Raw genomic sequence first — 14,576 nt, 5'->3', positions numbered from 1 at the left:
GGATAGTTCATTAGTCTTGAGAAATGTCCATTTCTGGATCATAATGATGTAGATACTTTTTCTTTTTCGCAGTGCTGGGGAATGAACCTAGGAAGGTGCTCTACTACTGAGTTATAGCCACAGCCCCTAATGAAGATTTTGTGTGTTTTTTCTCTTTTTATAGAAAATTTAAAATTTTTAATAAATATGCTTTGTTCAAGAATGTGAAAAAATTACAACAAACACAAACATACATTTTCTGGTATGGTACCTCCCATCACTTGGCAGTTATGGTAAAACTAAATGATTTATTCATGATCTTGAAGAATCCAACCTCATGATTATCATTTGCTTTTAGAAACACCACATTATTTTGGAAGGCAGCTATGCTCACCACTATACCACCAACGTGCTCTGGCACACCACATTATTTTGGAGAAACTGCTGTGAATGAGACAGGAGGCCTCTTAACTTCTTTATAGTCATATGAAATAATTCTTAGAGTGCCCATATAGTATTAGAAAGCCCTTCATTTATCATTACATGTGTGATCTCGCTTCAATCCACAATGACTGCTTATATTCAACACTTATACAATGAATTGGCCTTGGTGGAACATATGTTGGCTTAAATCCTGTGTTTATTTAACCTAATTTGAATAAACTGAACTTACAGTAACAAATGACATAAATTCAAACAAATTTCTAAGTGGTAGTAGGTTTTATGAGTTTTTTTTCTTCAAAGTATTACTTAAATACATCATGCATACTTTGGAGCAAAAGTAGAATCAACATCTGTAAATACTCAGAAGAATTTATAACATCCAAATTTTGGCTGTAACACAAATGCTGTCTCTAATAAAGATTTTTGATAATCCTAAACATTAGTTTTTGTAGCCTCGCTTGCAGCACTAAAATGTTATTATATAAATATTTCTCAGGTTGTTATAAATGATTTGTAAACATCAATGTAGCCATTGTTAAATATTTCATTTAATGGTTAGACCATAATATACTTAAGTATTCTTCTAAGATTGCACTCTTTTTTTTTTTAAAAAAAATACAAATAGCACTTTGAAAAAAAATTATTTATGCAATGCTATTTCCTTAGTTTGGATTATTCCCATGGGTTAATCAGGTGATTAGATATGAAATTACTGTGTCAAGGGCTATGCATATTTTAAAAACTCTTGAGAGAAAATAATAGCTATTAACAGTATTTTACAGCATGCTAAACATATTTTACATATATTTTATTTATTACTTGCAATAAACCTGAGTAAAGTGTTGTTATTCCTGTGTGTATAGTTGAAGCAGCTCATGCTCAGCGAGGTATTTGTCAAGGTTATACATCTTTTCACCTGCCAGAGTTGGGATTTGAACCCATGGGGCTCTGAGTACGAAGTGTTACTGTCAGCCATTATACCCTTTTATGCTGCCTCCTAATGTTGTTGCCTTCAGAAACTAACTTTAATTAAATTTACTTCTATAAAGTACCTTTTATTTGCATAGTGCTTGTATGGTGGCCAGGCCCTTTCACAATACATACGTTGGATCATCACAACCTTGTGAAGAAGGGCTGTTCTCAATTTGTAGAAAAGAAAACAGGCTTTGGGAAGCAAAGTGATTGGCTTAAGAATACACAGTAAATAAGGGGATAGGGTTGTGGCTCACTGGTTGAGCACTCGCCCATGTGAGGCACTGGGTCTGATCCTCAGTATATAAAAAAAGTTTAGTTTTAAAAAAAAGAATACAGGGGCTGGGGCCGTGGCTCAGCGGTAGAGTGCTCACCTAGCAAGTGCGAGGCCCTGGGTTCAATCCTCAGCACCATATAAAAATAAATAAAGTAAAAGTATTGTGTCCAACTACAACTAAAAAAAAAAAAAGAGAGAGAAATAAATATTAAAAAAAAAGAATACAGAATAAGAGAGTCAAGGCAAGAATTTGGTTTCTGTTTTTAGTGGTCTTATAGTGTTTAGGAATTTTCTTTTCCTGCTTGATCATTTAGCTCAACCACAGTACTCTGGCTCTGGAGTATTGTGGCAGTTTTAAGAAAGAATAGCCTATATATAAAATCGAGACCATCCTCTTATTCTAGGCTATCCACCTTCCATTTAGAGAGGTAGCATTGATTTTGCAATGTTTGTTATTTCACTTTTTTCATAATATACAAAAGAATACTAATATTACCTATGATTTATTTAGTGCCTACTACATTCATTATTTCTCACCAAAACTCTTAGAGGAAGTTCTGATTAGTTTTCCTTTTATAAAGATGAAGAAACTGAGACTTGGATTGAAGAACTGCCCAATAGTTGGTGTCTAAACCTGAATTAGAACCAGATCTGACAGATTCAGTATCCTACCTTGACTTGGAGAATTGGAATTTTACCATGTAACACAAATAAATCATTGTAATTTCACTTGCCTGAACTTCACTTTACACTTAAAATTTTATGACGATGGATTTTCAGTTAATAATCTATTGCCTCCCACCACCCCCACAGAGCACTTTGAGAACACTAATATATTTTATTTCTTCCCTTGAGACCACTTAGAAATGCACTTACTCAATTTCTCTAAGTGCTAAGGAACTGACAAAGACTATACCATTTTGGATTTCAAGTTGATGCAAAAGCTATGACAAATAGAAAATTTCTCTAATGGAGATTATTCTTATCAAAAGTATCTGTTATTTTTATTTAAAAATCTAAAAATTATTAAATAGTAAGCCAGATATTTTTCAAATTCTTAATAGGATTCTGGTTTAAAAAATCTAGTTGATTTCATTGTTTAAAATTTTGACAATTAAGTCATTTATAACTGCTTGAGAGAGCCTTCTGGTGATAGTCAGCCACATGTCCCCTATCCCCTTACACCTAAGTTTAAGTTCTATGTTTCAATTTGGGACCTTCATGGAAAAACAGTGAGTGACATTGTTTAGAGGGCCTCTTGCTATTCTTATTAGTATTGGTTCTTTTTTTGATTATTATTGCCATTAAGAAGTCATTACTGGCACTGTGGGGTATAGGGAATAGAAGATGAAAGAATGATATAATACAGTGAATACCATGTGTCCTTTATGTAGATTCATCAGTTGTTATATACCATTGATATACTTTACCATGCATCTCCTAAAAGAGTATAAGTATGATACTAAATCACACTGAAGAAATTTAACACTGGTAATGTTAGATATGTTATCTACATATAGATAACATTATATTCAGAATTTCCCAATTGTCTAAAATTGCCGTCTAATGCCTCCTCATCTATCCCAGCCTGGGGAAAATGAATGGGCTTGATATTCAATGGAGCATGCGCAGTACTGATTCTGCTCAACTTCCTGGTAGTACTTGGCACTCATACACATTTTTTAAAATACTTATTGCCTTCAGCTTCAGTTGCAGCACCTTCTCCTGGTTTTCCTTTCCAGTTTCTGCTGGAACTATTTATGTGGTCTCTACTTTCTCTTAACTTTTAAATATTGGGGTTTCTCTGGGTTCCTCTTGGCCCTCTTATTTTGTCACTCTAATGTTCTCCTTGTGTAACTTTACTCCATGACACCAATTATTGTCAGTATATCATGACTGCTAAATCTTTATTTTCAGCCCATATAATGTGCTACAATTCCTGGTTTGTTGACAATCATTTTAAAATACTTTCCTTTGTAAAAGAAGACCACTTTCTTCATTTGAAATTATGATCCCTCTCAATAATGATTCTTAGTCATTCATTTTTTTGATATGATAATGTGTTGACCTTGAGGTTTATATAGGATTAATGCTATAAGCACACTGTGTGAGATGACAAAAAAACCAACAGACTTTCTATTCTTTATACCAATTAAATGCAGCTTCACCTTTTACTTAATTCACCATGTGATTAGGGTACCTTTGCTTTAATATTTTGAGACTCTGACAGGGGCTATTTAGATATCCATTCTACAATCATGAACTTTAGAAGGCAGAAAATAATGCTTAAAGGATATGGCATTCCATCTTTCCATTTAAATGATTTTTCCTAGTTCCCAGCCTTTATTAGGCAAGTAACAAAGAAGTCAATTTTATAGTTGGATCCTGTTAATTGTTAGAAAATACTTTCACAGAGAGATATTTCAACTCAGTGTAAGGAAGGGCAATATCTTAGCCCCGATTTCCAGTTATTTCCTGTAATAGAACACTTATATAGTTATGGCTTTATATTGTATTAGCTTTTTAGCAGCTGCAAAAGACAAAAATTAAATGCTGATTGTGTTTGACCTTGGATGAACAAATGTGGCAGTATAACTTGGATTAGTAATTAATAACAGGGAGACATAAAACAGAATTGCAATCAAGGTATTTAATTTTTTCCTGAGTAAAGATTAAAGGTCATATTGAATTATTGAATAGAACATATTTTCTTTGAGAAAATATTTTAATAATTTAAATTATTAATACTTTAACATAGCTAAATTTCCTTTACACACTTAAGAATAGTTTTTAAAAATTGATATCTTTACAATAATGATTCTTTCAGAAAATTGGCAAAAAATAATGTGACAGGTAGGTTGCATTTATTTTATTTTATTGTGTTACTGGGATTGAGCCCAGAGGTGCTCTTCCATGGAGCTACATCCCTAGCCCTCTTCATTTTTAATTTTGAGACAGGGTCTAAGTTGCTTAGACTGAATTGGAACTTGTGATCCTCCTGCCTCAGCCTCCCAGGTGGCTGGAATTACACATGTGTACTACCATGCCCATAGCTCACAGTTATTTGTAAACTGCAGTTTTCCTGTTCTGAGTGTTTTACTAAGTTGACCTCTTATTTTGGTATTGTATAGATAAAGCTCAGCCACGGATTACAACTCTAATGGAATTTCTCAAGATGGTTTTATGTAATCTTTGTGTTGTGCTATTTGTGTTGTTGAATAAAATAGGGCTTTAAAAATCCTAATCCTAATAAGTATAGAAGGAATGAGTTGGAAAATGCAACCACCATAGAAATAATTGCTTTGAGCAAAAATTATGTTGTTTTAAAGAATAGCCTCAAAGCATGTTCCTGCAAATTGTTACTAAAACAAGGGAAAAAAATACTTTTACAATAGAGAATTTCATGTGGATACCACCTTGACCAAGTGATCTAAGTTAATATCTCCAGTAATGAGACTGATTAACATCATGTACCTCTTGATGTAATGTCCTGAGGACACATCACTTATCCTACCAAAATGTATAACCTGAATCTAATTGTGAGGAAATAGCAGAAAGATCCAAATTGAGGGATATTTTACTAACAAATGGCCTGTATTCTTAAAAAATTTCAGTGTCATTAAATAGAAACACTAAAATTGTTCTAGTATAAAGAAGACTGAAGAAATATGATACATGTGGAAAGAATGCATAAATGACAGAATATTAACAATTGTACTGTTCTTACCATTTTTTATACATTTGAAAATGTTTCAGAATATAATGAAAAAAATACTAATCCTGTGCAATTTAAGTTTACCAGGTGCCGCAGTCTGGCTAGGCACAATCAGGAGCCACTTGTCAAAAGAAACTAACTTTATTTTTAGAACCACACACGCCAAACAAAACAGCCTCTCAGGAAAAACCCTCAGAGCCTCAACTGCCACCACCGGCTTTCCACAAGCCTCTCTCTCCCACACAAGCTTCTCTCCACCTCCCACAATCCTCCTGCTCTTGAGGCCGATTGGCTGGGTCACATGGGCGGAGCCAAAAAAGTCCCCCAATGAGCAGCTCCGTGGTCTGAAAGGGCAGGGAAACAGCCCAATGAGCATCACCGCAGAGGAGCCAATCAGCTAGATGTTGCTGGGGCCGCTGTGAGCCAATCATCAGCCGGCAGCTGGAAGTTTGCTGGGGCCCCTTCGGCTGTGGCTCTCAACAATCAGGTTTGTGGTAGTTGCAACCTAGGTTTATGCCCTTTGGTGGTACCATATTTTTGTCCTTGTTTTTGGTGTCTGCCAACTTTCTTATTCATTGAAGACTCTTTCCAACTCTTAATATCATCACGTGTATCTTCACAGTATATGTGAATAATCCCCCTAAGGCTTTGGCATCTCTGTTCCTTGTTCTCCAAAATTTTAACAACCCTTTCCACTACTCAAATTCAGTTGCTCCCTCCCATTTCCTGCCCCCATAGTCTACCTCTGAAATCATCATGATTACTATCCTATTCTGTGACCTTTTGGTCTTTGTTGAAACCTCTAAGCCTAGACCTTTCCCATGTGTCCCTGTCTCCTAACCCCTTCTTGTCTTCACTTTCTCCCCCATTCATCTTTCCTCATCTTCTATTGGCTATCACTTGCACCAGTTAACAGATCATCCACAGTGATCATATTTCAGGTGATTTAAAGAGAATTAATAGGTGAAATGTTTAATGTTCCTGAAACAATTGCTAGCAAACTTTAATCACAGTTCCTTGATGGGAAAAACAAAACTATTAGTGACTTGATATATTTTTCTATAGGAGTGCTGGGGATTGAACCTAGGCCTTGCACATGCTCAGCAAGTGTTCTTCTACTGAGCCACACCTCTAGACCTATTTATTTATTTATGGTGCTGGGAATGGAACCCAGGGCCTTGTGCATGCTAGGCAAGCACTCTACCCAGCTGATTTTTTAAGTTTTATTTTGAGATAAGGTCTCACTAAGTTGCCTAGGCTGGCCTTGAACTTGCTGTCTTCTTCTCTCAGCCTCCCAAGTAGCTGGGATTACGGCATGCACCACCACACCTGGCTGATTTATTTTTTGTGTGGCCTTTAGAATTTATCTTCTTTGTCCAGAAGTTTTTGGTTTGAATGTTCAGACTTATACATCAAAATTGTCCTTGAATGGTTATATTCAGCTTTGCTATGAGCAGTAATAGGCTGGCTACAGCGGTGGCATTAAAAAAAAAGATGTGGATGAATTGGAATATTTTTGTAGTTGAAAAGGATTTTAGCATATAACCCAAAGTTCTTGTTGTTCAGATGAGAGACTGAGGACCAGAGAGGTTACATGATTTGCCTCAAGTTCCATAGCTGGCACCTGGTTAAGTCAGGATCAAAATGGAAGTCTCCTGATTACAAATTCATGGCATATTATATATTAAGTTATGTGGATGGGTTTGGTGGTTAGTCAAGAGGGCGTGAAAAAAAGTCACGTAAATTAACCTCTAATTTTCGACCTTTTCTAAGTGGAAGGCCGGAGTTTTCTGAGAATGATAAAACTGTGATCTCTTTTTTTTTCTCTTGGGGAAAATGATAGTTTTAAAAAGTTTGTCATTGTTTGGACACTGGGCTTCTCTTGTTTAAGAAAAATGCTTTCCAGGACTCTTGGGCCCTTGCTCTGCAAGGATGCCAGAGTTTGTGAATGAGCATCCCTCCCCAGGTCTTTTGCCTTGTTTGCTGCTTGTCTTAGTCCATTATCTGCTGCTATAATAGAATATCAGACTGTGCAATGTATAAAAAACACTTATATCTCATAATTATGGAGGCTGGGAAATCCAATGTCAAGGTGTCAGCATCTGGTGCGTGCCTCCTTGCTGCCTTATAACATGGCACAGAATATCTTATGGTGAGAGAGCATGCGTATGCAGAGAGAAAAAAGGAGCCAAATTCAGCCTATGTTATCTAGAACCCACTCCTGAGATAACAACATTAATCCTTTCATGAGGGACCCAAGTACCTCACAGAGGCCCTGCCTCTTAATACTGTCACAATAGCAATTAAATTTTAACATGAGTTTTGAAGGGGGCATTCAAATCATGTCATTGACCAAGAAGCAGGCTTTGTGACCATCTCAGGTCACTGGGCATGTGCTTTGAGCTGTTTTTCCAGTGAAGCTGGAAGTCTCACTTGGGAGAGCCGTACACTCTTGCAGATGGCAACCATAGAATATCTGTAAACAAATATAACAATACTGACACCTGTAGTCCCTAGGGAAATGTGAGCCATACCCTATTCTCATTGTGCTTTGAGCAGCTGAGGTAATAGACGCTTTTTTCCCTTGTTTAATGCCTTTTGCCGCTAGAGGATTCATTCTCTTTCCCATTCATTTGAATCCCTTTTAATCAGTTCTATCACACTTGTGCCTCTGTATCTTCCTGACTGGATGTCAGGCCCCTTAAAGATGCATTAAATATTTACTCATTCTGATGCTTCCTCTAGAGGCCTCTGCCCACAAAATTTCAAAATTAAATAAATGCTTTATCATTTCAAATAGAAATTCCTTGTTCAAAGAATTATCTGTTAAACTCCTACTTCAAAAACAAAGCAAGCAAGCATAAGAAGACTCCACCAATCAGCATGAAGAGAAACACAAAACAGTCTTAACAGTAGTTTGTTTGTTTCATTCATTCATTCATTCATTCATTCATTCATTCATTCATTCATTCAAGAAATACTTATTGAGTACCTACTGTATTCCAGGAATACAGTAATTAATCCAACAGACCAGTCCCAGCCCTTCTGGAGATTACATTCTATGGGAGAAGACAAACTGTAACAAATAAGTAAAATGTATATTATATCAGGTGGTGTTAAGTGCTGTGGATTAAAAACAAACAAACAAACAAACAAAAAAAACAAAGAGACTGGTGATGGTGGGAGGAGTGCCATTTAAAAAAGGATACTTAGAAAGGCTTCACTGAGAAGGTAGCATCTGAGTAAAGACTGTGGACTATAAAGGAATAAATCCTGTGCTGGTTGGCGTGGCTCTTCTTGTGCTCAGTAGCCTGTTTGTCCATGGCAGATTGTAAAATTTCTAATGAAATGGTATGTGTAATTAGGAACTCTTTGGGGCTCTAGACTTTGTTATCCTGGAGAGAGACAATTTTTAAAAAGTGTCAATTCATTGAGTGCTTCCTATATGTCAAGCAATGTATTAAGCATTTTATATCAATCAATCAATATATTAGTAATACGTGTGTCAACACATTACTAATACATTGTTATGTACTATTACAACAGTACTGGAAGGTATTCATTTGTTTATTTGTCCAACAAATATCCAATGCCAGGCCTTTTCCCAGGTACTGGGGATGTAGCAGTGGACAAAACAAAGTTCCTATTCTCATAGCTAATAGTAGAAGACAGACAGTGAACACATGAACATGTGACCATATAGAATATCAGGTGGTGAAGGTGGTACTGCCTCATTTTTTTATGGCTTATTTCAAATGTCTTGGTGGGTTGTATAACACAGTGGTTATGAGCCCAAGTTCTGGAATTAGAGATCTAGATTTGACTCTACATTCTCTCATTGATGAGCAATGTAATCCCAAGCAAATTATTTCTAGGACTCAGTTTCCTTATCTGTGAAATAAGGCTAATGATACTTCATAAAATTGTTGGGAGTATTAAATTAAAAAATTGAATTAGATGATCCACATAAAACACCAAGCATGGTTTCAGACATAAAGCAAGGACTCTGAAAGTATTATTTACTAACTCCTTACCTGGATATTTAATTTCTTGCAAAATATAATGATTGCCACTGGAGAAAATAATCTACTAAAAAATACAGCAAAAAAAAAAAAAAAAAAAACAGCTTAGTAATAGAGAAACCACCTGTGCTAAGCACATACAATTGGCCAGACAACTTATTAAACCTATGTTGTTGCTTCTCTTGGGATGCATATGATAATAGCTTTTTTTTTTTTCTGTGTGGAATTAATGCAACAGGGAGGACAAGCCCTGTTACACAATGAAGCAACGAGACCTGAAGTGAATTTAAGCTGTCTAACAAGTTAAGATCTAGATGACATAGATCTTCAACTGTCTGGGCAGGGTTGGGACTGTTGGAGCCAGTGATCTCCTCAAGTAGGGTATGTCATATCTGGGTTTTATCCCTTACCACTTTTTGGAGGTTTCTGTTCCAGAGGAGCTGGCCATGTTGCCCTGCAGTAGGTAGGTGGGTTCTTAGGCATCAGGTAAGGTTTTTTAGAGGCCTCATGTTGGTTTGCCCAGTCCTGGCCTGCTGGCCTCTTTCCTTGTCTTGGAGATATTTCCAGGGGAACTATATGCCTAAGGGATAACAGCAGGATCTAGATCAAAGTCCATTTTATCAATCACTGCACGGGTACTCAAAATCCCTTTGCTGAAATCTAGTTGAGGACTGAATTGGAAAGCAATTGGGAAGTTGGGAGCTTGAGACCTATGCAGAACCTGTTTTTCCCACCTCACTGAGACTAAGCTTATCAGGCAGGGTCTAGTCAGGAGGTTGAAGCTATAGAGTGATTTTTTTTTTTTTTTTTTTTTGGTACTGGGGATTGATCAGGGGCACTTGACCACTGAGTCACTTCCCCAGCCCTATTTTGTATTTTTATTTAGAGATAGGGTCTCACTGAGTTGCTTAGCACCTTGCTTTTGCTGAGGCTGGCTTTAAATTCACAATCCTCCTGCCTCAGCCTCCTGAACTACTGGGATTATAGGCATGCACCACTGTGCCCAGCTACAAGGTGATTTTGAACAAAGAATTTGAAGAATTGACAAATAGGTATCCAGTTGTTACTAGGTAACTGAGAACCCTGAAGTATATAAGGATAGCAATTGCAGAAAAGGACCACTGCTAGCGTTGATAAAACAAAGGGAAAAGACTGGAATGATTCCATGTTAAAAACTTGGAGGGGGGGTTCTGCTGAACTGAACTTCAGCAGGTTGAGAAGGAGTACTGCTTAGCTGGTCCTGGTGTCAAAGGGCTGCCCATAAGGCCATTTTTTTGCAAGCACTGGGTAAACTGCAAACAGGAACCAACTGTTGCTTCTGGGGGCAAGTAGCAGTTGCTAGGTTAGCCAAGACGAACAGGAAGTAGATAAAAGGAGTTTGTCCCTTGTCCCTCATCTGGTCTGGCAGTCTCCCTGTATTGCAGGGAGCAGCTGGCAAAGCCGAAATGGGGTCTGCAGAGTCCCACCTCAGTTGCTGAGCTGACTAGAGTTGAGATAGGATAGCTTGATAAGTGGTATCGTGCTCAGGTACAGGAATGCAGGTATAGATAGGCGATTGATTCCTAAGTGGTAGTTAAGCTTCCTGACTTTGAAGTAGAAGAGGAAGTGCAAGATAGAGGAATCTGAGCATGGCTGTCTACCTTCCAAGGCATAGTATCTACATCCACTAGTAGAATAGAGTCCAATGAATGTGTCGTGTACTTACAAACAAAATAGTGATTCCTTGTGTGGAGAGTCGGGTGTGGATTCCAGTAAGGGAATTAACAGATGCCAGGCAGAGATGGTAGAAAAGATTTAGCTGACCTCTCTCCCCATGTAGTGGAGAAGCAGAAAGGGTAATATATGTAAAGTGTTCAGCTAGTGCCAGGCACATAGTAAGCATTCAACAAATGGTGGCTTTTATTATTCAAAAGAAGGAAAAGTACAAATGGCGTAGGAAATGAAGTAAATGGCTCTAGTGGAGTTAGAACCCAGGGTTTGGACTTAGTACCTGAGTCTATATTAGGTAAGTGACCTTTATTAACATACTTGCTGCTCTGAACTCAATTTCCTTATTATAATATGGTGATGATAATACTTATGGGCACTGAATGTCTTATAGTAGACTAACATATATAGCTAGTTGTCCTATTAATTAGAAAGAATAAGATTGGCTGTTATTGATGTTGCTAATACTAAATAGAAGAGACTTCAGCAATCATTTTTTCTACAACATCATTGTATAGGTGAAGAAACAGAGGTATAGAAAAAGGTCAATAGCTCCATGGATGTTAAAAGTTTGGGCTATGGAGTCAGTCAGATCTGGGTTCAGATCCTTGCTTCCCATTTCCACTTACTGACTAAGCAAGCTTAAGTAAGTTTCTGAGTCTGTCTCAACTTAACAGTGTTGCAAGGACTGTAAGAACTAATACATTGCCTGACTTCAGTAAGTGCTCAGTAAATAGCACTAGAATAGCACTATTGTACTTGGTAAACACAATAATCCCTGGGGAGAGAGGGTTGGTTCATCATGATGATGACTATTCCACACAACAGGCCTTTCAGGAGAGCCTGGGCACTCCATAAAGATATTGTGAAAACACTGGAGATTTTGGCCATGGTACTACCAATTACTTGCCTTGAAATATTGAACAGTCACTGAATTATTCTCCCTGTGAGTTTTTCTTATAAAGATCATGGTACTTGACCTTAGGTCTATTTCCCCAAGTTTTCTGGAAGCTGAATAATAAAATAAGAGTCTCTAGAACCCATGAACCTTGGGGAAGCTCATAAATAACCATTCTTATATGACCACATTCTGGTGGATACTCTGTATCACATGGTACAAACCAAAACTGAAGGCAGGACTTCTGCTTTCAGAACTCAAATTGTTCTTGTTACAGTCAGCTCTTAATTTTTATGAGCTAACTGGGAAAATTATAGCATGAATAAAAGGAGGCAGCTGTTGTTGATGCTCTTCACTCTAAAACTTGAGGAGGCATAAGAGACTATATTTTAAATCTCATTATCCTCTCACCTGATCTCTTTCTTTAATGTTGTGAAACCACAGGGTGGTTCAAAACAATACAGTTGCCATTTATTTAGCATGTACTTGATACCAGGCATCGGGCTGAACTTTTCACCCCATAGTATCTCATTTTGTCCTATAGTAACTGTGTGAAGGAGGGAGTTGTGTTTATTTATTCATCCATCTTTTTCAATAGAATCTCAGGCACAGAGGTAGAGTGAGTCAAACTTCTCAATTCATTGTATATTGCCATCAGTTCTTCATGCAAGACCCTTTCCTTATGTTAATTACTTTATTCTCTTTTGTCTGTTTACCCCATGTTCATGCACCTCCCCTATAAGTAACCAATCATTTTGTGTAGTGCATATCTTTTCCTTTGCATATACTGTTAAGAAATGTACATTATGGCTTTGTGTATGTATATTTTTAAAAGATATTAAATGGTGTTATGTTATATTTCATTCTGTTTCTGACTTTAAAAAATGATTCTGATGGAAGCACTATGTTCAAAGACCTCCCCACATTACTATGGGTTTATGTAATCTATATTTCCAATTGTGGCATGATACACTGTGGTGTGTATCCACCACAGGAACACATTCCTGTTCTAGCAATGGATAGCCAGGCTGCTTTGGTATCAAACTCCTTATTGCTGTTGCATCTTCATATGTCTCCTTTATGGGACTGTGTAGATATTTCTTTGGGGTATATAGTGAAGAGTAGAATATTCCTAAGTGGCACCAGAGGTGGGTTCTGTTATCATCTACAATTTTGCAAATAAAGAAACTGAGGCTTCGAGAAGCTTTAATAACTTATCCAAAGTTACATAGATGGTAATTAGCAGGGCTGGGATTCAAATTCAGGCAGTCTTACTCAAAAATTCTACTCTTAATGGCTATGCCATCATTATTCTCTAAGTGTTTGAGACTTGAGGACATTTTATAAAAAATATAAAGGTCATTCTCATTGTTTGCAGTTTTTATATTCTAAGAATCTATGAACCCAAGTGGATTGATTGTTTTTTGCTGAAGCACCTACTTCCCTCTAAGAGCTGCATAATAACTGTTTTTCTCTGGCTTTTGTATCCTGCGGTTCTGTAGTGTTAAAAGCCACCTTAGTCATCCAGAACTGGTACCGAGGTTACAGAGCTCGGCTGAAGGCCAGACAACACTATGCCCTTGCCATCTTCCAGTCCATCGAATATGCTGATGAACATGGTCAAATGCAGGTCTGTTTTGCAAACTTGTATCTCCTTTTTTTGTAAAGTATTTCTCTTTATTCATTGTTACTGAAAGAATGAAAGTTTGGGTCAATTTTAAGTTGAGGAAGCTTTAATAGAGCTTAGAACTAGCTGTTGAGAAAGTGTGTGATTTTGGAAGAGGATGGTGTTTTTCAGTCTCAAAGTTCACATTTTCCAAAGGGCTGCCAGATGTCTAGCTAACTAATAAAAATAGCGTTAATCTATTTTTGGGGATATACCCTAGTGAAAAGTTGTTGCTTTATGAAGGGAAAAAATATTTTGAGGAATTAAAAAAATGGAAGAATTTCTAGGGAACAAATCTGTGAACATTCTAAAAGCTTGTATAAGGATTCATTAAAAAAAAAAAGGGGTGCTTTTTCTTTTTTTGGGGGGGAGGGGGTACTAAGGATTGAACCCAGGGGCACTTTACCACTGAGCCATATCCCCCATCCTTTTTATTTTTATTCTGAGACAGGGTCTCACTAAGTTGTTGAGGCTGGTCTCGAACTTGCAATCTTCCTACTTTAGTCTCCTGACTCACTTGGATTACAGGTGTGTACCACCATGCCCAACTTTAAAAATGAGAACTTTTTAACAATAAAAAAAATCTTGGAATGATCTCTAATGTAGTTATTGATTTAAAAAAAATCAACCTGCAGAATAGTATGTAGAGTTTAATCCCATATATGTGAAAGAAAATTAAATATACAGCTGGGCATGGTGGCTCACACCTGTAATCCCAATGGCTTGGGTGGCTGAGGCAGGAGAATCAAAGAGAGTTCAAAGCCAACCTCACTCAGTAACTTAGTGAGGCCCTGAACAATTCGGTGAGACCCAGTCTCTAAATAAAATATAAAATAGGGCTGGGAATGTGGCTCAGCAGTTAAGCACCTCTGGGTTCAACCCCACTTAAAAAAAAT

General features: G+C 37.1%; 1 protein-coding gene across 1 annotated transcript in view; it reads left to right on the top strand.

Annotated features, from left to right (window-relative positions):
* Positions 1-14,576, top strand: part of Ppef1 (protein phosphatase with EF-hand domain 1) — a 136,702-nt gene that overhangs the window by 41,499 nt on the left and 80,627 nt on the right. Inside the window, exon 7 of the mRNA XM_046425837.2 lies at positions 13,517-13,644. Within this exon, the coding sequence (XP_046281793.1) occupies positions 13,517-13,644 (128 nt within the window). The remainder of the gene's footprint in view (positions 1-13,516; positions 13,645-14,576) is intronic.

Source organism: Marmota monax, unplaced genomic scaffold (assembly GCF_021218885.2).
Source record: "Marmota monax isolate L192 unplaced genomic scaffold, Marmota_monax_Labrador192_F-V1.1 WCK01_AAM20220418_F8-fsc00203, whole genome shotgun sequence".
NCBI classification, from domain to species: domain Eukaryota; kingdom Metazoa; phylum Chordata; class Mammalia; order Rodentia; family Sciuridae; genus Marmota; species Marmota monax.
The sequence above is the reverse complement of the archived record's forward strand: the minus strand, read 5'-3'. Positions and strand labels throughout refer to the sequence as shown.